This window comes from Pelecanus crispus, chromosome 8 (genome assembly GCF_030463565.1).
Source record: "Pelecanus crispus isolate bPelCri1 chromosome 8, bPelCri1.pri, whole genome shotgun sequence".
Lineage (NCBI taxonomy): Eukaryota > Metazoa > Chordata > Aves > Pelecaniformes > Pelecanidae > Pelecanus > Pelecanus crispus.
This window is the reverse complement of record NC_134650.1, coordinates 20,489,474-20,513,888: the sequence shown is the minus strand read 5'-3', so window position 1 is coordinate 20,513,888 and position 24,415 is coordinate 20,489,474. Positions and strand designations below refer to the sequence as shown.

At 52.2% G+C, this 24,415-nt stretch overlaps 2 protein-coding genes across 3 annotated transcripts in view; one reads left to right on the top strand and one right to left on the bottom strand.

Annotated features, from left to right (window-relative positions):
* The window catches only part of SIL1 (SIL1 nucleotide exchange factor), a 95,043-nt gene extending 83,342 nt beyond the window's left edge, over positions 1-11,701 (top strand). The window contains exons 9-11 of one of the 2 annotated variants that reach the window (XM_075715340.1): positions 6,428-6,524; positions 8,828-9,029; positions 11,328-11,701. In XM_075715340.1, coding sequence (XP_075571455.1) covers positions 6,428-6,524; positions 8,828-9,029; positions 11,328-11,638 — 610 coding nt within the window. In that variant the 3' untranslated portion in view covers positions 11,639-11,701. Of the gene's footprint in view, positions 1-6,427; positions 6,525-8,827; positions 9,030-11,287 lie in introns of both variants that reach the window. The other variant, XM_075715341.1, reaches the window with a different exon arrangement.
* A 9,180-nt stretch (positions 11,702-20,881) lies between these two features.
* The window catches only part of CTNNA1 (catenin alpha 1), a 119,830-nt gene continuing 116,296 nt past the window's right edge, over positions 20,882-24,415 (bottom strand). The window contains exons 17-18 of the mRNA XM_075715811.1: positions 24,269-24,403; positions 20,882-21,714 (exon numbers count right to left, since the gene is read on the bottom strand). Of these exons, the coding sequence (XP_075571926.1) occupies positions 21,427-21,714; positions 24,269-24,403 (423 nt within the window). The 3' untranslated portion in view covers positions 20,882-21,426. The remainder of the gene's footprint in view (positions 21,715-24,268; positions 24,404-24,415) is intronic.

Below are 24,415 nucleotides of genomic sequence, written 5' to 3'. Positions count from 1 at the left end.
CACGTTTCAGGCTCAAACCACTTCACTCTCCTGCAAGCAAAGTGTTGGTGCACTATCATTTTTTTCATTAACAGATTTTGCAGTGAAAGCTGGGGAGGGGGGCTGAAGGAAGGGGGAAGGCAAGGTAAGCCGTGCTGCCTTGCTGCCTCTTTCTGATCCTCAGGTTATAGCACAAGCTAAATAGACTGTACTAAATTTTTTAGGCTGTTTCACAGACTTACAGACTTTGATCCTCAGCTTTGATTTCCCACGCGGCATTGCAGACCTCTGGTTCTGACGAGAGAAGAGACCCATTAAGTCCTGTCTATCCCGGTGATTATTATGCCTTTTCACCATCACACTGGGCTTTCATCAAAGCACAAGCTCTCCAGACTTACCTCCCTGTGCCCTGGGGAGGATGCTGGCATAGCTCAGCAGCTGGTGGCCACGAGAGCGAGGGCGCGTGTGTGGCGGCTGCTGCAGCAGGACATGCTTCAGCCAGGGCAGGAGAGATGCTGTGCTCAGCACCCTGCTCCTGCCAGGCAGGGGCATCCCCTCCATCGCACTCCCCCATTTGCACCTCTTTTTGGTCTTTCTCTACTTGGCTTCAGCAGAATGCTCAGAGTAAGGAGGTGACCTTTTGTTTTTTTTTCTAGGGTCTTATGCGGTTTGTACAACAAGCAGGCCAAGAAATAAATATTCTCTGTGTGTCCTTGCCAGAGCAATAGAGATAAGGGCATTTGCCTGCCTGCCCTGCTCTGTGCTTCGGAGTCCCCAGGTCCCTCTGCACTGCTTGGCCTTCCTTTTTTTTTTTTTTTTTTTTTTTTTTTTTTTAAATTTAAATTTAATTTTGCTGCCTTATCGCCAGTTCCCATCTAACTCAAGAGCCACTGTTGCCTCAGGGCTGTGTTGCTGCTTTTCAGTCTTCCCACACCCCTCACATGTGCGGTCTGGAAAAACTTCGAAAAGTCTCTCCTAAATTTGTGCACGTGTACTTGGGGTCATCCTAAAAGGAATAGGGGAATAGGGTAAGGGTATCTCTTAATGGATAGTACTGTTAAAAAATCCCTTCTTCAGCAAAATGGGAGCTACTTCCACATAATGAGTTTGCCAGTGAAAATGGCAAAGGAGAAGCCTGTGCTAGATTTGCTGTAGCAACAGCCGCAGCCCCCCCAGCCGAGTTTGCTCCTTAGCATGCCCAAAACAATGTCCAGGGAGAAACGGCAGCTGTCCCACAAGCAGGTCCCTAACAGCCCAACAGCAAGGTGTGGGGATAGTGCAGCGTGTTGGAGATTACAAGCTACAGCATGTGGAGAGGCTCTTTGGAGGACTCTGATCCCAGCTTGTGAGACCATGTCTCCTCCAGGAAGCCTCCATTGTGCTGGAGGGTCCTCTGGCTGGTCATCCCCGTCCTAAGGTATTGCTGCTTCCACAAAGAGCTTTAATGGAACAAAAAAGGAAGAAGGGAGCAAATGTCACGACCTGGCAGCTGGTGGAAGAGGCCAGGTCCCATCTCTGCCTTCACCACCTGCCCAAGGCAGGACCTGCCACTGGTGACTGGGGCGCTATGGCACCTTCATTTCAGTTTTACTCTGATAGCACTGATCACAGCACGTCAGCCCTTGTTTTTATTACTTTTGCTCCCCTCTCCGTGCACTGTTGAGGCTTGTAGTGTTATGGCAAACAAGCCTTGACTGTAATAATTTCTGGCCCCTCGTGGGAAGTTGTAACTCCAACGCAGTGAAATATAAACTGGCAGAAAATGGAGTATTTCATTCTGCTGTTGTGAGCCGCAGCAGGCAGGCTCAGATGGAGGATTTCTGTTGGCTTTCCTTCCCCTACTTTTGTTTTTTCCCCTCTCCACCAAAGGGCACGGTCACCCTCCTCCAGCCACCGAGAGGGAAACGTGCTGGGCTGATGAAATGGCACATTAAATTTGTGCTTGGCAAAGTCACAATTCCAGGAGCTTCGGAAGGAAGCAGCAGTAGGAAACATAAATGTTGTTTGTCTTGTGGTCAAAAGGGTGCATCTTAAGTGCTGCAGTGTGCTCGTGACAGTGTGGGTGGCAGCCCCGTCACTGCTGAGTGAGCCTGTCTGTGGAGGTCCCTGGGAGAGGTGGGGAGAAGCAGGGAGGTCTGCAGGCAGCAGGGACATCTTGAGTTGGGTGGAGGATCAGCCTGGGTTGGGATTTGAAAGCACAGAGAGTAGACTGTAGACCACACCCTGGGAAAGAAGGTATTGTCTCCAGGATCTGTATCAAGAGGGTCTGGTGGCCCATGTCCAGAGCTGTTCAGAGGTCATCTCATGATCTGGGAGGGATGACCCATGTCTCAAGAGGTTCAGGATCTTCTGTCCAAGGACAAAGCCCACCTTGCAAGGAACAGAGCTTTCTCAGGAGCCACTCAGAGATGATGGCGTGGGAACCTGTGGGTGGTAGGGATTCCTGCCAGTCTTCCCAACCACTTCACCCCTGCTCAGTGCATCTTGGCCAGCGTGAACACCAGCAGCGTGCCCATTAACCCCACCCTGTCCCAGCACCCAGGCCATTTCTTGCATGGATCAATCACAATGAGCCTGTAGCCAGCCTTCAGGAACAGGATGAGAGATGGATGTGATGGACATGGGCCACATGGCTGGGAGGCACAAGAACCTCAGACATGTGGTGAGGGCCACATCAGGAGGGGATGTGTTGTGGCCCTGCATTTGGGGTGGGTCCTCCCAGGGTGAACTGGGGCTGCGTTTAGCATATGCAGGGGCTCTCTTGGGAAGCCACTTGAACCTGAGCAGGGCACTTGTGTCAAGTCCCCATAGCCTTGTGGCTGTTCCTCACCCAGGTTTGAGCGGTCCTTATCAGTTGAGCAGTCCCAAATCTCTGCCGTCACCTGTAGCATTGGGGGGTGTCATCATAGGCTGTATTTAGTCTCTATCCCAGCCTCAGAGTTTCATTTCAGTGAATTTCCTTGCTGCTGCCACCATCCCCTTATCCGTTAGCAGATTAGCACAGGTTGAATTTCCCATGTGAGCGCTCCACAGTCTGTCTCATTGTATTTATTTTGTTCAGGCTGCTTTCCCTGGGCTTGACAGTGTAATTTGTACAGATCTGTGCTGAGTTTTCCAAACTCTCAAACGAGCTTTTTTGTTAGTGTGAAGCCTGGGCTATTGATAGTAGAGACATTAAACAACAGAAACACTGAGAAGTGAGCAGCACGCCTATCATCCAGGAAGGCTTCCTAACCTCTAGAGGTGTTCCCTGGCAAAAACTCCATGGTTCAGAGATTTTAATTAGATCTAATCCTCCAGGTGACCAGCCAAGCATTAAAAGGCATACCAATTTTTCAGTTGTGTCCCTTGCTGTAGGAGTTTTTATGATTTATTTCAGATAGATGTGACAAAAGAACTTGGATATCCCAAACTTAACGTTTCCCTTGAATGGCGCTAAGAGGTCTCTAGCATAGGAGAGCACTCCTTTCAGTGCAGTTATACTCAGAAAAGTGACTGCGTGCAAACTTGTTCTGCACTTACTCTGGTCTCCCTTTCCTGGAGAAACTTGCGTGTGAAATTTGGTCAAGTTTTCAGATCAGAAGTTGTATTTTTTGAACTTTAGAGTTGCCAGCTCCTTCTTGGCATCTAGAAATGCAGCTGTGGTCTCTTTGCCTCTCATTTGCACTGGTCATGGAGCCTCAGCATTGAAAATGTGCCTGACAGTGTGGCTGATGATGTGCCAGGCAGAGCTGAACCTCCGCGCTGTGCCTTCCCCTAGAAAAGCTTGAAGCAGAAACAAGTGCAACCCAATCATACACAGACAAAGGCAGAGACCAAAGCTGTCTTCGCTGGAAAAACAGCTGGAAAAAACCTTCTCTTCCCCCTCCTGCCTGGTTTGCAGCGGAGCCTGGCATGGTGGAAGGGCTGTCTGTGCATTTCCTGTAGCGGCTGGGTGGGTTTTGGAGATACACAGGGCTCTGATCACAGCCCCAGTGGCTGCACTTATGTTGCCCAGCCTCTGCAGGAGAAGGTTTCATGCTGTTGTGGTGAGCACAGCCGTGTTCAGCTGTCCCAGCTCAAGCACCGGCTGTGCCCAACTCACTGCTGAAGGCACCTTCAGCAACTTGGGTACGTGTATTGCTTCTCACTGCTGCATTTCCTTGGTGCCTTCTGGGTGTCATGTCTCTGGACTCTCAAAGGAGTCTAATCACAAGCCTGGTTTATAAATCCATCCGGACCGAAAGGAGGTGCAGGATTCATTCACTTCTGTAGGACAGATATTACTTACCTCTGGCTCTTTTGAGGCGAGGGTCACACTTAGGACATTTCTGCCTGCTGAGGTACGTTAGATTGGTCTGCAGCCAACCCCTGGGCGCTCTGTGAGCTGTTTGTCCTTCATCCCACCATTGTACTCTTCTTCCTATCTTTGCCCTGGGAGAAGTTGCTGAGGCTGAACAGGGCACCATGATGCTGTGGGGCTGCAGCACCACCCCTGGGCTATCCCCATGCTGGTGGGGCCATGGCTGTCCATGTGACTACAGGTATGGCTGGAGATGAGAGCAGTGGTTGTCATCTGGGGGGAAATTGCCTTGTGTCCAGGGTTGCCTGGGGGCAGCTGAAGGTTTTGGGGCTGATGCTGTTTGCCTGTGTTGACTCCTGACTCTCCAAAATCAGAGCCCAGGCCAGGCCATCAGAGATGCCATTGCTGCTCTGCAAGAAGAGGGGGTTGGCCACATGGGTCATTTCCCACCATGTTGAGGTGGAAAATAACATCCTGTTGCTGCAGGAGAAGACTTTGCTGTGCCTGTTGACGTGGTGAGGATGGGGGATAAACACATATTGGTACATGCATGAGGTCCCACCTGGAGCCAGGCACTGCCAGAAGCTGGGTTGCTCCCAGGGATGCTGGGGCTGCCACAGTGCTGTCACACGGAGGTCTGCGGGCGCATGTGTGGACCACACTGCAAAAATCTCTTCTGCAGGAGGATTCTGAAGCCTCTGGATTTGTTCTTTCTCCTCCCTGCCCTGTCTGGACAGGTCGCAGATGTCCCCCTCCTCAGAAGGGTGCCTGTGCTGTGGCTCTGCCTGGGTGCCTACCACAAGCAAGCAGGTGAGGAAGAAATCAAAGGTGGCTTTCACCAATCACCCTTTTCCTGCCATGAGGTCAGCCTGGTAATTGCAGTTGGAAACCCGAACACCAGATCTGCTGCCTCTGAGCTGTGGATGATTCCTAATGGTGTGAGAAGCAAAGCCCAGATGGAGCAGGGAGGATTGAAGAGATTGCCCAGCACCTTGGTTGACATAGATGAACTTAATGTTTTGCTGTATTTCTGGGAGCGATGAGTTTAATTCAAAGCTGCTCCCTGCCCAAGTCCATTTGTCTTTTGTTTTTGATTTTTTTATGACTCTGTCTGCCTCTGTCTCTCTTATTTCTTGGACGATACTTGGCACTGGCTGCTCCAGTAGCTTTCTGGTAGCAGTAAGAGCTGTGAGTGTTTTGCCATAGCAGGGACATGTGACCTTTGTCTGGCTTCAAAGTCGAGCAAAGGCTGAAGTGCTGGAGCTCTTTGACAGAGCACGAGAGACCCGGGATCAGGGATGTAGACAGCTGGTGTGTTGTGCTCCAACTGTGAAAGCCCTGCTGAAGAGGGAGCCTGTAGCATCTAACCTCTCTGCCACCTTCAAAGATGTACTAGAAGTGGGTTTTCAAAGCATCTGCATGGCTGAGGTGCCCCTGCCTGGGCAGCTGGTACCCGGGGGCAGCGCAGATGGTGGGCAAGGCTTGTCTTCATCTGCCTGCACCTGGGGCAGCTGTTCACATCCAGACCTAGCCTGGTTCTTGCAAACAGAAGGATTTAGCCATTTGTAGTCCTTGAAGAAAAGCGCTCGATGCGAGAGGTGTGTGGGTGGTGAGACCAGGAGTAATTTGTGATTCAGAGGTGCTGGGTACAAGCAGGACCTTCCTCCAGGTGAGCTGGAGGGCTGGTGCTGCGGCACAAGAGTGTTTAAATAAATCAGCATGTTAACAGCAAATGAGGAGCTTGAGAGGGGGAGAGCGTAGAGCCAAAATAAAAGGCCATTAAAGAATAGATGTGATGCAAAGAGAGAAGATTAATAGTTGAGAGGGAAATGCAGGGTAGGGCTCCTTGCCAGGGGAAGACAGGTAGGATGTGGGCATGTGGTGGGGTGATGTGGATGGTCTGGCATGTCCTTCCCCAGCCCTGTTGCTGTCACTTCAGGTTGCATTGGTCATGTGCTGTGTTTGGGGTGGCCCGCAGGGCTTTGCACCTTCTCTATAACTGCAAGCTGTGGTCAGTGGGAGCTGGGGGGCTTTGCTCTGGGATCAGACTGGACTGACCCTCATTCACATCCGCTGCGGGGTGCTGCCCCAGACAGACCTGGCGTCCATCCCACCCTGCCATGCCCCACTCTGTTGGTGACCTGCCTTTTGCTTTTGTCCCTACAGCAACCCCAAAATCCAGATAGAAGCAATCGAGGGGGGTGCGCTGCAGAAACTCCTGGTTATTCTGGCTACAGAACAACCTCTGGCTGTCAAGAAGAAGGTGAGCAAGTGGGGTTGCACCTCTGGGTAAAGCTGGTTTTGTGCTGAGCTGAGCTCAATGTAAGCACTCCTCGGGACATTGCTGACATCATGAGAGTGTGGGACCCTGCACTGCTCCCCACACTGGGTGGGCTTTGCTCCCCAGCGGTGCAGGAGAGTGGCGCTGGGTGCCGGACCACCCCCAGCATCCCTGGCTGGCTGGTGCCCGCTGGCTTCCTGGCACTGCAGGTCTCCCCCCACTGCCAGCCGCAGCACACACGGCAGCTCTGCCAGCCCTGCGGGGGACAGGACTCAGTGCTGTGGCTCCTTTGGGAGGAAAGGCAGGGGTCCCAGTGGCAGGCAGAATGATCAGAGGCTAACAAACATGGGAACTGACATTTGGAAGGAGCTAATTGCTGGAGTCAGCCCCGTGTCCTGCCTTTGGCGGTGGCTTTGGAGCAAGCCGAGCAGCGTCGAGAGCCCCCAGCCAAATGTGCAGTGCTGTCCATCGGGGTGGGGGCTTCCTTGCCACCTCCTGCCCTCCTTACCGTAATCCCTGGAGCATGAGATCTCATTACCCTCACTTTAGCGTGTGATGCTGCTTCTGTTTATGGGCCGTAAAATTATCTGGCTGCTCCCGAAAACCCAGCCCCACCATTTAACATGGTGATCTCCTGCAAGAGGAGGTTTAGCGGGGCGAGGGAGCCACCAGCTCTTTCATTCATTTTTAATGCACTTGCTGTTATGCAAACAGTGGTGTGCTTCCAGTATTTTAATAAGCTCCTACAAACACGTTCCCCTTTAGTCCATGGTAAGAGTCCTCCAGTGAGTGGAAGGCACAGGAGAGGCTGGGGAACCCCTTTGCTTTTGGCCATGGGTGTGAGGAGGTCCCGGACGGAGAAATGCACCACGGGATGCTCCGTGCTCAAGAAGTACTCCCAGGAGTACCTGTGGCTCAATCCAGCGCTCATTTTAGGGTGAGGAGGGATGGCTGGGCATGCAGAGGCCCTCACCAGCATCATTTGAACCCCTGGGTGGTAGGTGTGGGGTGCTTCTTACCAGCGAGCCTGAACGCTTCTCACTGGCAGCCCCTGGAGAAGAGCGAGAGGGATGAGCTCGGTATTGTCCACATCTACATGCGGCCTTACGAGAGCCTTTGAGGGTTGAACACCTTTTTCCAGGAGGACAGAGGCTTCTAATTTCCAGTTCCTATGCTGCGTACAGTCTCTTGTCTTTCTCCAGGCCAGGATCCCAAGGACAGGTCGGTGACCCAGCCCCTTCCCACATGGGGCAGCAGCCCACAGCTCCCACTCCAGTGGGTTTTCTGCCCTGGCGCTCGCAGTGGTGTGCAGCAGTGAGGCCAAAAGTGCATTTCTTCCCTCCCCCATCCTTTGGCCTATGGTTAAAAAAGGAGATGGAAACATCCTCCAATTCACCAGCGGCAACTCTGAAGATGGAAAATAGAAACAAATGGGACTGGGGAAGACATGGCTGTCAGCTTGGATCTGTCTGCGGAGAGCAGGGATGCACGGTCCACCTTGGTGTGCAGAGGAGCCAGCTCTGCTCACTGGCAGGCGCCCAGATGAGCATCCCCGTCCCCGCTCAGGCAGCAGCCCTGCCCCGGGCGGCATCAGCCCATCCCCTCTGCAAACCATGGTTGTCAAAATCAGACGAGTGTAAGATTCAGCTGGTTGGCCCCTAATTGCCTCCTTGGTGTTAACCCCTTGCCACTTAAGGCCCAGGAGGCAAGTGTGGGCTTGATGGTGTCTCGCTGGCGGTGTGTGATGCTGCACCATGGCAGACCCTGTTCTGGGGCTGTGTCCTGGGAAACATCATGGTCTTGTCCTCTGGCTGCATGGGTGCAAGGCAGAGGATATTCCTAGGTGTCCAAATTGTCTTGAGGGGATCAGGCTCTGCTCGGTGGTGCTGGACCCGCCTCATCCTTAGCCTGTAGCCAAGCGCTGTACTGAGGACTGGTGGGGGTAAACCGCAAGGAGAAGCAACGGCGTTGTTTCTATTCAGATGCTGGCCACAGGTCCTTCTGGGTTATCGTTCTAGCAAGCACAGTGACAGTCTGGGTTGGAGTTTGGGTGGAAGTCACCCGAGTTTGGGCAGTCTCGCAGTGCCAGGGAGGGTTGGGATCAGGAGAAAAGGGGACTCTTGGAGATGCCTCTCAGAGAGGAGAGGTTTGAATGCATCTGCTGGGGAGCTCCGCACAAATGGGTTGGAGCGTGTTTTGCCTGTCCCCATGGGATGCCATGAAGAGAGGCTGCGCCAAATGCAGCGGCCGTGGCTGCTATGCTGATGGACCTCTTTCCCCACCAGGCTCTCTTTGCACTGTCCTCCATGCTGAGACACTTCCCCTACGCCCAGCAGCAGTTCCTCAAGCTGGGCGGCCTCCAGGTCCTCAGGAGTCTCTTCAGGCAGAAGGGGATGGAGACCCTCCACGTCCGTGTGGTGACACTCCTCTATGACCTCATCGTGGAGAAGGTGAGGAGCCAGGAGGGAGGGGATGGGACCCGGCCAGGCACTCCCCACCTTCACCCCCTCACCAAGCCAAAGGGGCTGTTGAGCATCCTCGAAGGATGAGAGTGCAGAGGGGCTGATCCAGCATCGGTGCTGGTCTGTGCTGTTGGGATGAGTTCCCTCCAGCCCACAGGCCACTGCTGTGGGGGAAAAGTGTCTAGGAGAGCCCAGGGTGAGCTTAAATCTTTATTTTTCATTCAACTGCCATCACTGTTTCCACCTGAGGGTGTTTAAATAACAAAATGGCAAGGATCTGAGTAGGAAAAATAGGCACCGGACTGCAGTGAGCTCGGCTGCAGCGTCCAGCCGCCGGCTGCCAGCCAGTTGCCCAGGGACCAGCCACCGTTGCTGTGCCCCTGCCTGCTGGAGAGGTCCTTGCCTGCCTGCACATCCCTCGCTGGAGCCAAGCCCACAACGTTAAGTGTTTTATTTTCAAATATCTTGGATTACTGCTGTAAATGTCATTTTAAAACTGATCTTTCCTTGCCATCGCTTGTTGTTTAGTCTGTGCGTTTCTCTTACTCCAGAGAATGGAAATTAAATCCACTTTCACTCAGTTTATAGCCAATTTGCCCTGCAGATTATTACTGCTGTAATACTTGGGTTTCAGGCACCGCAGAGCAATGTCTGTGTTTCAAAACAGTTGTTTTCCAGGAGACTTTGTAAAGGTACAAATTATTTTAGGGGGTCTGAATCTTATCGGGTGCTGGCTCGTAATGCGCAGCGATCCCGTCTGTTTGCTTGCATGGAAAGGGAGCGTATGTGGGCATTTTACCTGAACTGTTCCTGTTCGCTCCTGCTACACGTTTTATGGCCGCCCCTCTGGCAGCCCCATCTGTTCCCAGTTCTGCTGTGGCTGGGGGCAGTCCGCAGGCCTGGCAGATTCTCGGCTTTATGTTAAAACAATGATTTTTCGCTGCCCTTCGGACTGGGAATGCCGTGTATGAATCCCAGCCCCTTCATGGAGGAGATGGGAGAGCCCTTGGTGCCCAGCAGGGAGCAGGGCTGGTCTGAGCAGGAGTGGCAGATTTGGGATGGGCTGGGTGACAAGTCAAATAGGTTGGTCTGAAAATCATAAACTACCATCAGCAGCTCTCTGTGCTGAAGCATGAATTGCTGGGGCTCTGAATCGCTTTTTCTGCCCCCTTCTTCCCTTTTCACCTCAAATCGTGCGTGGCCAGCAGGGTTTTAGCAGGCAGCCCTCTCGGGGGACTGGGAGAGAGGAGGTCTCCTTGGCGTTGTCCCTCCTTGTCCACACCATGTCCCATAAATCAGTGGGATAAAACAGCATGACCAAGCTCCCTGCAGCAGCCACCCGGGGACAGTGGGAGTCCATTGCCAAGCTGATGAACAGGTCAGAGAAAATGTTATGGGTGCCCTTGGGGACCCAAGCAGCCCCCGGGGACGGGGTTGTCCAATCGCTTCTCCTGGCAGCTTGTGGGCACGCTGGCCGCCCTCTTGCTTCCCCAAGGCTGGATTTCTGCTCACCAGCCTCACAGAAGCCCTCATCTGCCTTCAGCAGTCCGAGGCGAGCAGCCTACTCAGAGCTAATTAGTGAAGCACGGACATAGTAATTATCACGGGGGCCACCAGCCAAGCTGGGAGGAGAGCTCCATCGGAGAGCAGAGCCACTCCACCACCCAAGCTTTGAAAGGTGTTGGGGTGGTGGCAGGAGGTTTCCCTTCCTTCCCCCTAGACCCGGTGCTGCTCGGAGCAGGTGTGTCTCACTGGGAAGGGAGCTGGCAGCCCTGCCTGCCCTGCTCCCTGCAGGCATCTTTCTGCTCTCAGCACCATCCCTGCAGAATTTCAGTATTTGGGGTTTTCTGGACCAGGCTGGGAGGGGAAAGATCAGGCCATGGCTGGAGGAGACCAAGATCTCCATCTCTTCCGTAGAGCAGCATGAAGCCAAGCGGTGATGTTTGTTAGGTGCTGAAGGAGCCTGTCCAGCAGCCGAAAGCAGCAGACCCAGAGACTTTACAGGTCTCTGCTGAACTTCCTTCCCCTTGAGTCCCCTTTCAGGGCCGTTGTGATACTGAACCTCCCAGTCACCAAGAGTTTTCCAGGGTGGGCAAGCAGCCCCTGTGGCCAACTTCATGCAACAGTGAACCAGGACACAACCTCGTCTTGGTTTTCCATTGCAAGTCACCTTTCAAGGCAGGTGTTATGGGACGTGCATCCTGCTCTCCCATGATGTGTCACCTCCTGGGAGTGGTTGCTTTCCGATAGGGATATTAATCCATGTTTCACCACTTCCCGCAGATGCTGCTTGAGGACTCACAGCACGGAGATCAAATGGAAGAGAAAATCCAGCAGTACCGGCAAGTCAAGCTGGTCCCAGCAGTGGTCGAGCAGGACTGGTGTGTGGTCGTTTCCAACCTGCTGGCCATGCCAGAGCATGACACTCGGGAGAAGGTCCTCAAGACGGTGGGCGTGCTGATGGCCTTCTGCAAGGAGCGCTTCCGGGGGGACCCGACCCTCAGCACCACCCTCAGCCTCCTACGCAGCGAGTATGAGGAGCTGGCAGCAGAGGAGCAGAGGGAAGGTGACAAAGACGGCTATTTCAAAGAACTCCTTGGCTCTGTAAATACCATCATTCAGGAATTAAGATGAAAATATCTGTAGATTCAGTTCAATTCCAGATAATTCAGGGCAACAGCGTGAGTTTTGAGGGCACCAATGTAAATGCACTTTTGAATAAACTGCTGGACTAAATGAGATCCCACCATTGGGCAAGTGTGCCAACAGCTTCATTATTAAAATCTACACATTTGGGGGCACGTTTTCTTTTGTATGGGGTACTGCTGGAAAAATAGAGGTACGTACATTAGAGGGAACAAGGTAGAGTCTCAGCTTACGTTGCCCGTCATCCTCCAACCATATTACCTTGAGCACATGGCTGAGTGTTCTCAGCCCATCTGCAGGATTAGTGGGGGTAGGAAGGACTGAGGGATGTGGGACTGTCCTTGTTAGGCAGCTCTGCTGCACAAAGGGAAGCATTTGTTCCTGCAGCTCTGATCTGCCTTTGTTCTTGCCTGGCGATGACCTGCAGTGTCTGTGATCTTTTATTGCTTTGTATAATGCATCTCAGCACTCAGAAAGCACCGTTTGCCTTTGGATCATTTTGTGCTTGTACAGGAGGAATGAGTGTCATGTCCTTGAAATGTTGGTTGGAGGGGCTCTCTGGAGGTCTCTAATCCGGCCTTTGCTTGGAGCAGGACTGTCCCTTGGTCAAGCCAGTGTGGCCGTGACTCCCTTCAAGAAGCCCAGCTCCACCACCCCCTGTGTAGGTCATGTAGCTCCACCATGGCAGCTCTCCTGCAGCCCCTCTCTGCTTGGAGGCCAGCCAAGTCCCAGCCATATGGGAGTCAAAACATCTGTCTAAGCCCTGGTGTGGTACAGCCATGGAACTGCTCCTGCCATCATAGGGGACAGCCAGCTGGTGAAGCACACTTTGCCCTTTGACAAACCATTGAGGCTTTCCACTTGCGTTCTTCTTGCCCTTGGAGATGGCTTCCAAGTTGATGATTGCTAAATACTGAGGCTGGCCAGCCAAGGATTTTTCAGCCCTGATGTACAGTATGCTCTCCTTTCTGGACTGGTCTGGGTATCTCCCCTCACACACCTCTTCCAGTTAGAGCTTCTCTTCTCTTCCCTCTAGGCTCAGGTCCCCTTCCCCCATGAACCTCCTCTGAGGTCCTTGTCATGCTGGATGGTCCATTGGGGAAGATGTTCTGCCCTTTTATCATTGGGCTGATACTGTCTCCCCATGTCATCCTTCCCCAGGCGAGGAAGAAACCAAAGTCTTCCTCAAGCCTCTGGCTGCCCAGCCCCTGGCCTGGAGATGACTGCCGCCTCCCCCACCATCAGCAGAGAAGATTATAAAAACTAAACTTATTCATTACTTTGTTTAATTTCAGGCTAAACCCCCTCCTTGTTCTGAACCCTTTTTGGGGAGGGTTTGTGGTTTTTTTAATAGAGCAATTCCATTTCTCACAAGTCCCCCGTGAGAAATACGCAGGGAGGGACGCTGCAGCGAGCCCAGTGAGCGCCGTGGTGCTGCCCTGTGCTGGGGACGGGCATGTGGCTCCCCGGACCCCCTGCCTGGGGCTGTCCCCATGCAAGGACAGGCTCACCCGTGCCAGCACTGGGGCTTTGGCACTGCAGAGAAATGGGCGCTAAAGGCTGGGTGGTGGCCACTGGTTCAAGAGAAGAGGAGAGGAAGAAGAGGAAGAGAAGAGCTGTCATCTCCTGGTGCCATGTGCATGGGGGGACCCTTTCACACCAGGCTTTTATCTTCTCTCAGCCCAGGCAACCAGAGTGACCGGTGCCCTACATGGGGACTCTCCCCAGCTGCTGGTGCAGGTGCCATTCCTCTATGGGGGAAGCCCACACACCCCATGTCCTCAGGGCAGCTGGTAGCAGAGGTCGGCCTGCCAGGATTTGGGGTCTGCAAAAACTGAGCAAGCAGCATGGTGGGTTGGGGGAGGGGGAGATGTGCACTTGTCTCTCTCCCTCCTGCAGCGGTTGTTTTCCTGCAGCGGGATGCCGACACAGTTATGAAATTTGGTGGCAGACGGGTGCTGGCCACTGGCATGGGCAGCTTCCAGCAGTTTTTCTGCTGCCCCCCGCCCTTCAAGGGCAGCTTTTGGTGGGTGGGGGGGCAGCTTTTTCTCCACAGGTTTTGCCCAGTGGCATGAGGAGAGGCAAAGGCAGAGTGCATGTGGGGGTGTCCCAGCACTGGGCTGCAAAGCTTTCGGCCACAGAGCGATGCTGCGGCCGCCCCTGCACCGGCCAGCGAGGGCTGCCGTCGGGTCACGCCAAGCACACCCTGCTCCCGGCGCGGCGAAGAGGCGATTAGCTGCAATTCCTGTATCCACTGTCAGAATTGCTTTCTGGCAATAACAGGTCTTTCAGTCACCGTCACTCCCACCGCTGGCTTAATGGGACCCAGGGGCTGCAGCACCAATGTTAGCAGCACAAGTGCAGAAAAATAAATTAAGACAAAAAAAAAAGCAAAAAAAAAAGCCTGTCTGGTCCCCCACCATCCCCCTGGCCCTGAGCCGGGGCCGGTGCAGCCTCACGGGGCTTTGCCACCGCCGGCGATGTGCCCACGCCGCAAACGCCGCTGGGGCTTTGCAAGGGGCTGTGTGATTTATCCCCCCGCTGCTAACCCGGACAGGCACCTCCCCGTGCCAGCGCGGCCCGGCAGGCGATCGATTGGGCTATTTCAAGGCTATTAGTCCTTCTCGATGCTAAAATATTTCTGGCTATCGTTTATAGCATGTCAGTTGTCACTGTTAAGCGGCAAGGCTAATTATAAATATTGATTTTCTTTTTTTTTTTTTTTTTGGGTCCTTCTCTTTTTGTGTTTTGATTCAGGCTGTTGCACTGGGATTAAAAATGATTTTTTTTCTTTTTGTTTTCTGAAATGCATTTCCCAGCCAGGGTTTTGCTTTGTAGGTTTAAAAAAAAAAAAAAAAAAATTAGCTATATCCGACGGCAATGGCCAGGGCAAGCATGGGAAGGGGCTTTTCTGCACAATGCCTGAACCCCTGGAGCGATGCCATGGGGAAGCAGGTCCCCAGATGGGGAGTGGAGCTGGCGCAGGGGGTATCAGCGCACGGATTTCTTCAGCCCTGCCTGGCCTCATCGCTGTTTCACAGCTGGATTTAACAAGATTTAACGCCCTAATCCTAAAAGTCTTAAAACTGCAAAGTTTCTGAGCATCATTGGCTTGGTGTGGGTGCTCCGTGACGCCTGCGCTGGCCGAAGCTGCCGGTGCCCTCAGGGACGCAGCTCTGCTGCCGGGGCCTCCGCGCGCGGCATTGCCGGGCTGCTCCCGCCCGCCGCGGGGTCTCGCAGCGAGGACTGGCTCCGAGAGGGAAAACAACCCGCAGCTGCTTCTGGTATTTGCCAGTCCCAGTCCCTCCTCCACGTACAGCTTTCCAACGCGCCCGTGGGTGAGATGCGCTGAGCCCAGGGCTGCGTGCCTGTGTGTCTCTACAGCAGCAAAGCACCACGCCAGGACAGGCTCCGGACGAGCGGCTGAGGAGTCATTACAGCCACCGGCAATTTCCCTCACTCTGGCAGAGTAACACAGCCAGAGGGAGCACAATATTAAAAGGAAGCAAAAAAGAAAGAAAATTAAAAAAAAAAAAATCCTGGCATTGCTTATCACAAGCCATTTGGAAGCTTGCTGAAGACACTTGCAGCGCAAAGGCTTTCTGAGGCCCTTTGCCACCGCGGATGCTCAGTGACCTTTACATCCAGCAGCTCTGGCCAAACCCCTGTCCTTCCTTCCCAAAGGGCTCCAGGCTCTGCGCCGGAGTGGGGGAGCGGGGGCACCCCTGCAATGGGGCTGGGGTTTGCTGGAGCCGCTCCTGCGGAGCGCAGCAGCCCCTTGACCCCGGGGCCAAGGCATTTTGGAGAGCCAGCTGCATGGGGGAAGGGAGGAGTTTGCAGCCCGTGACCCCCCCCCCCCACCACCACACACACCCCCCCCTGGGGTGCCCTGCTAGTTAGTTACTAGTGCTAGTTAGTTAGTGGCTCTGCCTGATGCCGCCGAGCGCTGTGTTACCACAGACCTTTGCATGATCAGGGTTTTATTTGCTGAAGACCATTTCTGCTCTGGTACAGAGTCATTGCTCTTGGCGAGGGCCAGGCTGCCGGACACAGCGCACCCCATGGCCCTGGCTGCTTGTTGTATTAGGAGTGAGAGCCCTCCCTGCCACCAGCCCTCGCCTCCTCCCAGCTCTGGGGGGGGGTCCCTGCAGCCGGGGGGGTCCTGGCTGTGGGGCTGCCCAGGGCCGTGCTGTGCCGCTGCAGCCCCCAAGCTGCCAGGCACTAACTGCTGCCAGTGCAACTCCCTTCAGCGGTTGACTACAACAAATGAACACAAATCACCTGGAAATACTGAACACTGAGTGCATTAGGGAAAACACGGACGATTGCCCAGGTGATTTAGCTCTGGCAGGGCTGTGCACAAGCACGTGAATCCGCTAGCAAGGAGTGCCATGGGGAGGCAGCACCTCTGCAACCCCCAGCCCCCCCGGGGTCCCCGGCGCCTGCCCCAGGGCACCACGCATTCTCCTGGCATCACTGGCAAATGGCCCCTGATGTGCAGGCACCACACCTCATGCATTTGCCCGCTGGTACCCCACATTTTGGGAGGTGTCTCCCCCCCCCCCGCCCTCCTCTGTGGCACAGCAGGCAGCTGGACCCTCTCCTTCTCAGGGCTGACCTGCTGGTTACAGGTTGCCAGCAAGACGGGGTGGAGAGGGTGCCCCAAAAAGCTGCTCCGCCACCCTGCCATGCTGCTGGGAAGCAGGGCGACATCAGGATGCGCTGACAAATGCCACCTCACAGCCAGGTCCTGTGCTGGGGCCGTGCTCACGTTGCCCACAAGTGTCATGGTGCAGGGGCTGGCACGTGCCTCCGGCCCACCAGCAGTGTGGCAGTTCCCTCTTTCCCAAACTCCCCCACTGCAGGGAAGGGCCTTCTCCCACTGGTGCCTGGATGCCGTGGGGATGGGCACGATGCAGGCAAGAGCAGTGGCGCTGGAGGGGACGGGCAGTGTGGGTGGCCCCGCTCTGTGCAGGGGGTGGCCGCAGGGGTGGCCCCTGCAGGGAGCAACGGGAGCGCTGCCAGGGCAGCAGCGGGGGAGGTGGTGGCAGCCGTGGGGTCTCGGGGACACCCAGGGCTGTGCCGTAGGGCAGCCACAACCAGGGTTCAGCCTTGGAGGCTGCAGCCTGAAACAGAGGCAAACTGCTTGCCCTGCCCCGGTGTGCACGGCCCCGTGTGTCCCCAGAGGGTGACGGAGACGCGCAGGTGAGCACTGGGCTAATTTCCCCATCCATGAACACCGGCCCAGGCTGGTGTCCCCTCTAATGACAGGCTTGTTCCCGAAACAGCGTTGCTGGTCGGCAGCCCAGGGCAATGACAGGGCTGCTGCCCTGCTGCCTGCCTCTCCCTTGGCGGCTGCGGGCAGGACAGGGATGGGGACAGGGACAGGCCTGTCCTGCCCCACTTGCTGTCTGGCCCAGCCATGACAGAGCAAGAGGCACGGGGCATCCCGCTGACCCGAATTCCCACAGCTTCCAGCGGGGCGGCGCGGCACCTCTACCCACTGCTGGGACCTGTGGCTGCACCTCCTCGGCACTGGGACCACGTCCCAGAACACCCCCAGCACGGAGCAAGGAGGGTGCCGGGGCTGGAGGGGCAGATGGAGACCCTGGGCAGAGCTCACCAGACCATGCACCTCCGTGGCTCCAGGGAAGAGGAGGTGGGATAGGCACTTACGTTCATCCTTGATTTTGGAGACAACGGGGTCCCTCCTGCTCCCCACACACCCAAAGTGGGCTAAGGCATTAACCAGCAGTCTGTCCGGGCTGGGATCGCACATGTGCCCAGGCCAGCAACAGCGTTATTTCCTTTTACGCCCACAAGAGCATCAAGAGGGTTGTGCTGGCTCAGCCTGAGCTCCCCCAAACCCAAATCCCAGCATGTGGCAAGCAGGGAGGGGGCTCGGAGCAGAGGCCATTGGCCTGGGATGCTCACCAGCCTCCAAAATCCACAGTGCAGGGAAGTCCTGAGCCTTCAGCATTGGAGCACCTGATGTCCCTTGATGGATTTTGCCTTCCCCACCCATTCGTTGGGGGTTTTGAACCCACACGCCCCTCACCACCCACTCCGCCCTCCCATGTAATTGCGTATTTGAGGTTTGGCCACCTCAGCTTGTTTTGAACCCAGCACCCGTGCCTGCTGGTGCCTGTCCTGCTATTAGAAAATGCAGCTTAGGGTGCTTCGCTCCGCAATCCCCACCCATCCCATCCTACCCACCGGGATCCCCCTGCCAGCCGGGAGAGCCCCCGGCCCACAGCTGCCCCTGCCCGGGGCTGGTCTCTGAGCTGGGCAGCAGCAAAGCTGGTCTGAGCGAAGGGGGAGTGCTGAACGGAAAAGGCATTTGTTAAACAGCATTAAACCTCCTTGCGAAGCCTTCACACGCAATTAAAGCAGCATAAATTCAGAGTGCCTTGATTTACCACTGAATTGAATTAAGAGCACTTGAAATTTGGAATAAGACTATCACCTGGGGATTTAATGTGGTTTCACTAATACACTTCAGAAGATAATGCGGGTTCATCTTCCTGAGCGTCCCTGTGCAGCCAGGTCCCTGCTCCTGGGGAGGGCAGGAGGGCTGCCGGTCTGGTGGGCTTGGACATGGCCTCACTGGGTACTGCCATCCCACAGCAGGGGAAAAAAAAACCCAAATCCTTCCTGCTCAACAAGTATTTTGGTGTGTTTCAGGTGGTGACTGGAGCAGCCGTGCCCAGCTCCCACCCACGCACGCTGATGGGCAAAGAGGTCCCACAGCCCTGCCCTGCCCAAAGCCGCCGCGGGTCCGCTCCGTCCCCAGCCCCTGGAGCCCCGTGATTTCTCCCCCCGCTGAACGGGAGCGATGCTGAGCAGCGGGGGAAGGGAGGGAGAGCCACCAGGGAAGGCAGCTGAAAAGCTTTCCTACCTCGTACCTGCACAGCTTTTACAGCCTGACATGCTCACTCCCTCCTGGAAGAGGAAAGCCTTCCCCTCCAGCCGCAGCGGAGACCAACTGCACCAGCCCTTCCCCAGCGCTTAATTACATCAGGCGGTAATTACTGTAATTCTTTTCAATTGGCTCTCTAATAAAGTTACAGCTTCACTCACCTCCGGACCCCCCTCGCTGTGCAGCGCAGCACCACTGCCCTGGAGTGATGCTGCCGCTTTTACATGGGAGGTTTTGATTAAGACTGAAATTATCTGACACGTCGGGATCAGTGTATTTACATTTTTTTTAAACCACCGAGCCTCCCCCTCACACAGCCTCGGGTCCGACGCTGAACAAGCCAAAGACCCCGTTGCTGCTTCGCTCGGGGCAACACGCATAGGAGCTGGTGCTGCTCCTGTGCCGGGCTCCTTCTGAGCTACCGGGGGTTTTGGGTTTGCTCCGAAATGACCAACTGCCCTCCTCCAGGCCTGCAAGATCAGGCTTTCCTCTACGCATACAACTGGCACGCACCATCCATCCCCAAACTTCCTTGCACCAGGCCACTCCATCCATTTAACCACACGCACCCGCTTGACTGGTGGAGCCCATTTACAGGGGCAACGCAGGAATTCACCCCCGGTTTCAGAGCAGATCTTTGCGACGCCAGCGGCCGCAGCACCCGCGCGCAGCCAAGGCTCCTCCTGGCGAGGAGCACATGTATCGATAACCACGTACCCAGCTACTTATACTGCAGCAGAGAGACTGAAAATTGGATTTAATGACACTAAAACCTCCCTCTGCTTTGGGGAGACAGGGTTTTGCCTTCCCCCCAGCCACTGCTGATGCATTCCTAAACAGAGCAATTAAATAAGTTACAGCCATTAATGATTTACCTCGATGCGCCTCTCCTCTACAAACCCAAATGCAATTCTCAGAGGAGAAGCCTTATTTTAATTTGTGGCCAACTTGATGCTCGACATTTGTAGCAGAAAATAAACTAACCTTTATTTAAAAGCTAAATACATATAAATTTGTCTGTACATTTTAATATATGGGTTGTTTTTTACAGCTCACAAATAGATTGCATTTTGGGGGGAGCAATGTATGTATTTTGAAAAGACCCACTGAACAGCCCAGGGAATGTCGCCTTTAAGACAATTATATTAATACCAGGAGAAAAAAAAAAAACATATTGTACAAAAGCAGTTAATAATTATATAAAAGACAACAAGATCTACAGCTTATCTATTTCATTAACTCTTAAGTGTCAGGGGAATGAGCATGTTAGCTTACCCTCCCAGCAGATGCCTGTTTAGATGTTAAAGGCATATGAAAACTAGTATATAATTCAGCTGTTTATTATCTGTACTCAAGAGGCTAAAATGCTTGAAAACATAATAAATTTGGCAAAAATATCCCAAGAACTGTTTAGCTTAATTCTGATCAGCATTTTGGTAACATGACAGCAATAACCTTGATATAGTAAATTATAAGCTGATCAAGATAAATAAAATTATAACATAACGCTGCCAAGGAGCGGCTCTAAAATTTAGATACGGTTTAAAACATTAACTACAGAACAGGCTGCTTTCCATTTTAATGGATGCTTTACAGAAACAGCAAACGCGACTTTGACCTGCGCAGGCACTTCTTCTCGAATACTGGACTTTATTGGTAAGTGTAAAACACACTGAAATTCATAAAATTTAAATAAGACAGCGAAATTATACCTTGTAGCTATCGTTATCACAAATAATGTATAGTCTAAATTGCAGCCTGAGCAAACATTATTTGCTGGGTGCCTTTGGAAGCCCAAGGCGGGATGCAGAGCAATTATGAGAAATGAGTACAAAGCCGATTTGCATCTGAATGCCAGGGAGGGGGAGCAGGGGCGGGCTGGGAGCCCGCTCCATTCATAGCACCACAATACGCCGGCTGGTAAAAGCAACTTTATTAGTGTCCTGCAGCAAAATACATTAGTAATTTGTAACCAGGCATTAAAATTCCCGTCCGGTGTCATACAGAAGCAATTAGCCACCTCCATGATTGTATGTTTTACTGGATTTGCTCTGGGTGCTCCCCCAGCAGAGACGCGTGTGAAACCCGCCCCGAAAAGGCCAGCAGCAAAGTAACCTGCGGGTGCCCCATACGCCAGGCACGCGTGGAAATGACCTGCCTGGCAAACAGCGCTCTCACAGCCCAGGAAAAGCGGCATCACATAACCTGCAGCACCAAGCACATCTCCAAACATGACCCCCTCCCGCTGTGACCCCCAGCAAAACCCAACCCGGGCAACGGTATATAGTTTTTCCAGGTGTTTTCCAGTTGTGGTCACACTGTTGCAGCAGCACAGCTAGCGCCTGCTGCATTTTCATACTCCTTTGAGTGTACAAAGCTTGTTCCCTGTCCACCCCAACAGCAAGAATACACTAATACATACAATACTTTCATTTTTTTTTAGTGTGAAAAGATCTAATTCTCCTCTCTTGATCACAATGAAAAACTGCAGTCTCTGAGTAGCATGATTCAACTATTAGTGTTAACCGTTAGTGTTACTGTAAAATCCTCTTTGGTTATAGAATATTTTATTTAAAGCATGATTATACAAAATAATTTTCTGCTAGAAATACACCCCTGAAATCTAAAAGCAGTCTAAATTAACACACTTCCTCAGGCTGAAGCTATATTGATAGGACTTATAAATTTGAGTATTTCCCCACATAATCTAAACAAAGTTATCAAAATTATATTAAGTAAATACATTTTGAGGAATAGTAAACTTTTGAAAAATCCTCAGAATATTAAAAGTAGAGTTCTGGAAGTAGCAGTAGTGGGCTAGAGAAAAAAAAAAATAACCAAGACAATTTAAATCTCTTTAAATACTCTCCATCGCCTTGAATTCACTGAGAGCCTGCACCGGGTTAACGTGTTTCTTCTGGGACGCTCTCTTGATTTTAGTTTGGGTTTCGTCTTGTTTCTCCCTCTTGACCAGGGGTTTCTTCTCCGGAGCCTTCATCTTCCAAGAGACAGCGGGAAGATTGAGCGAAGCCATGCCCTGGGACTTCTGGTACTTGGTCGATGCCACATAGGAAGCCTTCACGGTTTGCACCACCGCATTCATCAGGTTCTTGGCTGCTTGGATCAGAGACATGGCACTGTCCACCTGCCAATGGTAACACACAAGCGTTATACACCATAAAACCCACACAAATACAGTATTCCAGAACACATGATAGTCCAGGGGTATAAACGCACCTAAAAACTGATTTTTCTGGGTTTTCTTTTGAAATCCAAGGTTCCAAATTCAAGGTGATATTTTAATTTGGACACTAAGTGGTAAAAACCTGACTTGTGCCACCAGAAAAAAAAGGTACAACGTTTGCCCATGATCTGTGCCTTTTCCATATTAATGGCAATCGCAAAGAAGGGTATGCTGCTGTTTGCTTTTGTGACTAAGCTTTAACAGTAGCTTATTCTCTAATGAAATTAATAAAGCTGTAGTAATATCTTAATCACTGATAATAAATATTTAAATCGCCCTAGAATATTAAGTTGTATTGGAAAGGAAGGAATGCAACTGCATCTTCAGCCAGGCCTTGGAGCCCTCTCCCAGGTGGTTCCTGATTCATAAGAGCATTAAAATGAGGGGAAAAAAAAAAGCATTTGCCAAAGTTTTAGCACATGGCAGAGATGAAGAGCCAAAAATGGGGCAGGACCACTGAGGTGACCTCAGCTGGGGCCCCACTTAGCCTGGTGCCAGCGCCCTGCTCTGGGTGGGACCTCCAGCTTGCAAATGCCAATCGGTCTGGGCAGGGTTTCGGTCTTGGGCACGATTTCTGCATCTCTGCTAAGCTTACACAGGAGCTCAGCTGCCTCTATACACTTTAATTCCTCTATACACTTAAAAACCATCTAAGGAAGGTTTTGGGAAAAAGCTTGAAGCCATTCCTTATCTAGCAGCAAAATAAATTGAGCAGGAGGTCGGTTGCTCTTACGGTGCTGGCACCTTCCTTTCCATCACACTGTGTTTTTGAGTACCACAACGGCAGATCTGATCTGTGCCCTCCAGCAAACCAGTGTCGTCTGCTTTCCTCATCCCAGTCACCACACTGGAAAACACTTTCATTGCATTTGACTATTTCCATGAATCTTCACAGCAGGAAGAATCGTATTAAATGCAATGAAAGCAAGGAGACACTTTTCTAAATGAATTGTCAGACTGCTTAGGGTGCAAGCTCTTACTGCCTTGCTTATAGCTCTGCTTTCACAAAATTTCTGCAGTACATGGATGGTGGAGGATGTTAACGTTGAAGAGAATTTTACTTTTAGACAGGTGAAGTCCCTGGACTGGCAGAGGTCTTCATCTGATAATCTGATAGAAGCTTAACACTACTGCTGGCAATATTTAGTCCCAGTGGACAGACTCGTGGAGGACAGATAAAACCAGGAGATTAGACTAGAGATGCCAGCCTGTTCATATAACTAATTTATGGCAGAAGGGTATGTAAATTCTGAAGACACTGAATAACTGCAGTAAAACCCTGGAGTACGTATTATTGCATAATGACACATCTACTTCTTTGACAGCACAATGCCTTCAGCCTTCCAGCTAATAGGACATCAGGCATGCAACAGAGATGCACAGCAACACGTGTTTTATTACATCTCATCACTCAGCTCCGCTGTGCTGGAAATCTGAGCATGTGGGACTGGCAGCAGTAGGAGGTGCAGCACAGAAGCCTGTCTCCCCTGCGAAGGTGCTAAGCTTATGCAAGTGTGGTCCATCACCACCACTGCTTCTGCAGCAGGTTGCTGCAGACCTCCCTCAGCTGCTGCTGTCCCAAAGCACTCATTCTACAATTCTAGCTTGTTTGCGAGAAAAAGAGATGTGCTAATAAGTTTAAGCATTTGAAATATCTAAATGGCAGAAGGTGGTAATTTTTTTTCCATTTGCTTTTAGCAATTCAGACAGCAATATTGGACTATCAGCCATTTCTGTCCCTTCTCCAAACCTCCTACCTCAGTCATGACATGGATGGGCAAAAGCACCAGTGATCAAACATACCTGTCTAGGGCAAGGAAGAATATGCCAGAAGAAATTAAGAATTCAGCTCTACCTCCCTCCCCCCAAATAGCCATCATATAGATTCCTCTTAGGAGGAGGCATTTCATGAACTACAGTGAAAAAATTATTTGCTAAGTAATGGCTAGAATAAGAAAGCAGGCTGGCCTACGGGAGCTTTCAGCTGTCACAAAACAAGAGCAGCCACTAAAAATTCCTGCACCCTTCAGGGCACAGCTATTTCGAAATATTAACATCTCTGGAGCATTGCAGGACCCCAGCACATTCCAACTCTGTGCAGAGACATGGGGTAGGTTTAGCTATGCTGATTAAAGTGATTTAACCTCACTAAGAGTGAAAAACAGTCTGGAAAAACAAAGGTAAAGTGAATCTGTCTACAAACACAGCTAAGTAAGGATAAGTGAAGTCTGTATTTGTATTTTCCCCCCTTTCAAACAGTAACTGTTTCCTCCAAGAACAACGAGGCAGTGCAGGCAACATTATAAACTTTGCATACATTAAAACTTTGACTGAATGCTCAAAAATCTTGTCTATATTCTGTATTGTTTAGCATAAAAGCTTCGCTTGGAATAACTGTTACCCCTGGAAAAAAAAAAAAGACACATGAACCAGACATGTCCTAGCTCATACATACCCCAGACACAACCAGCTCTCCTCCAAGGTTTTGAACTTCAGCCTTAACTTTGCTACAGATATTCAGCTGATGGCAATAGAGCGCAATGCGCTGCAGGTAGGCTAGGAGGTCTTGCTTGCATGCAGAATCGGGACACTGGAAAAACAA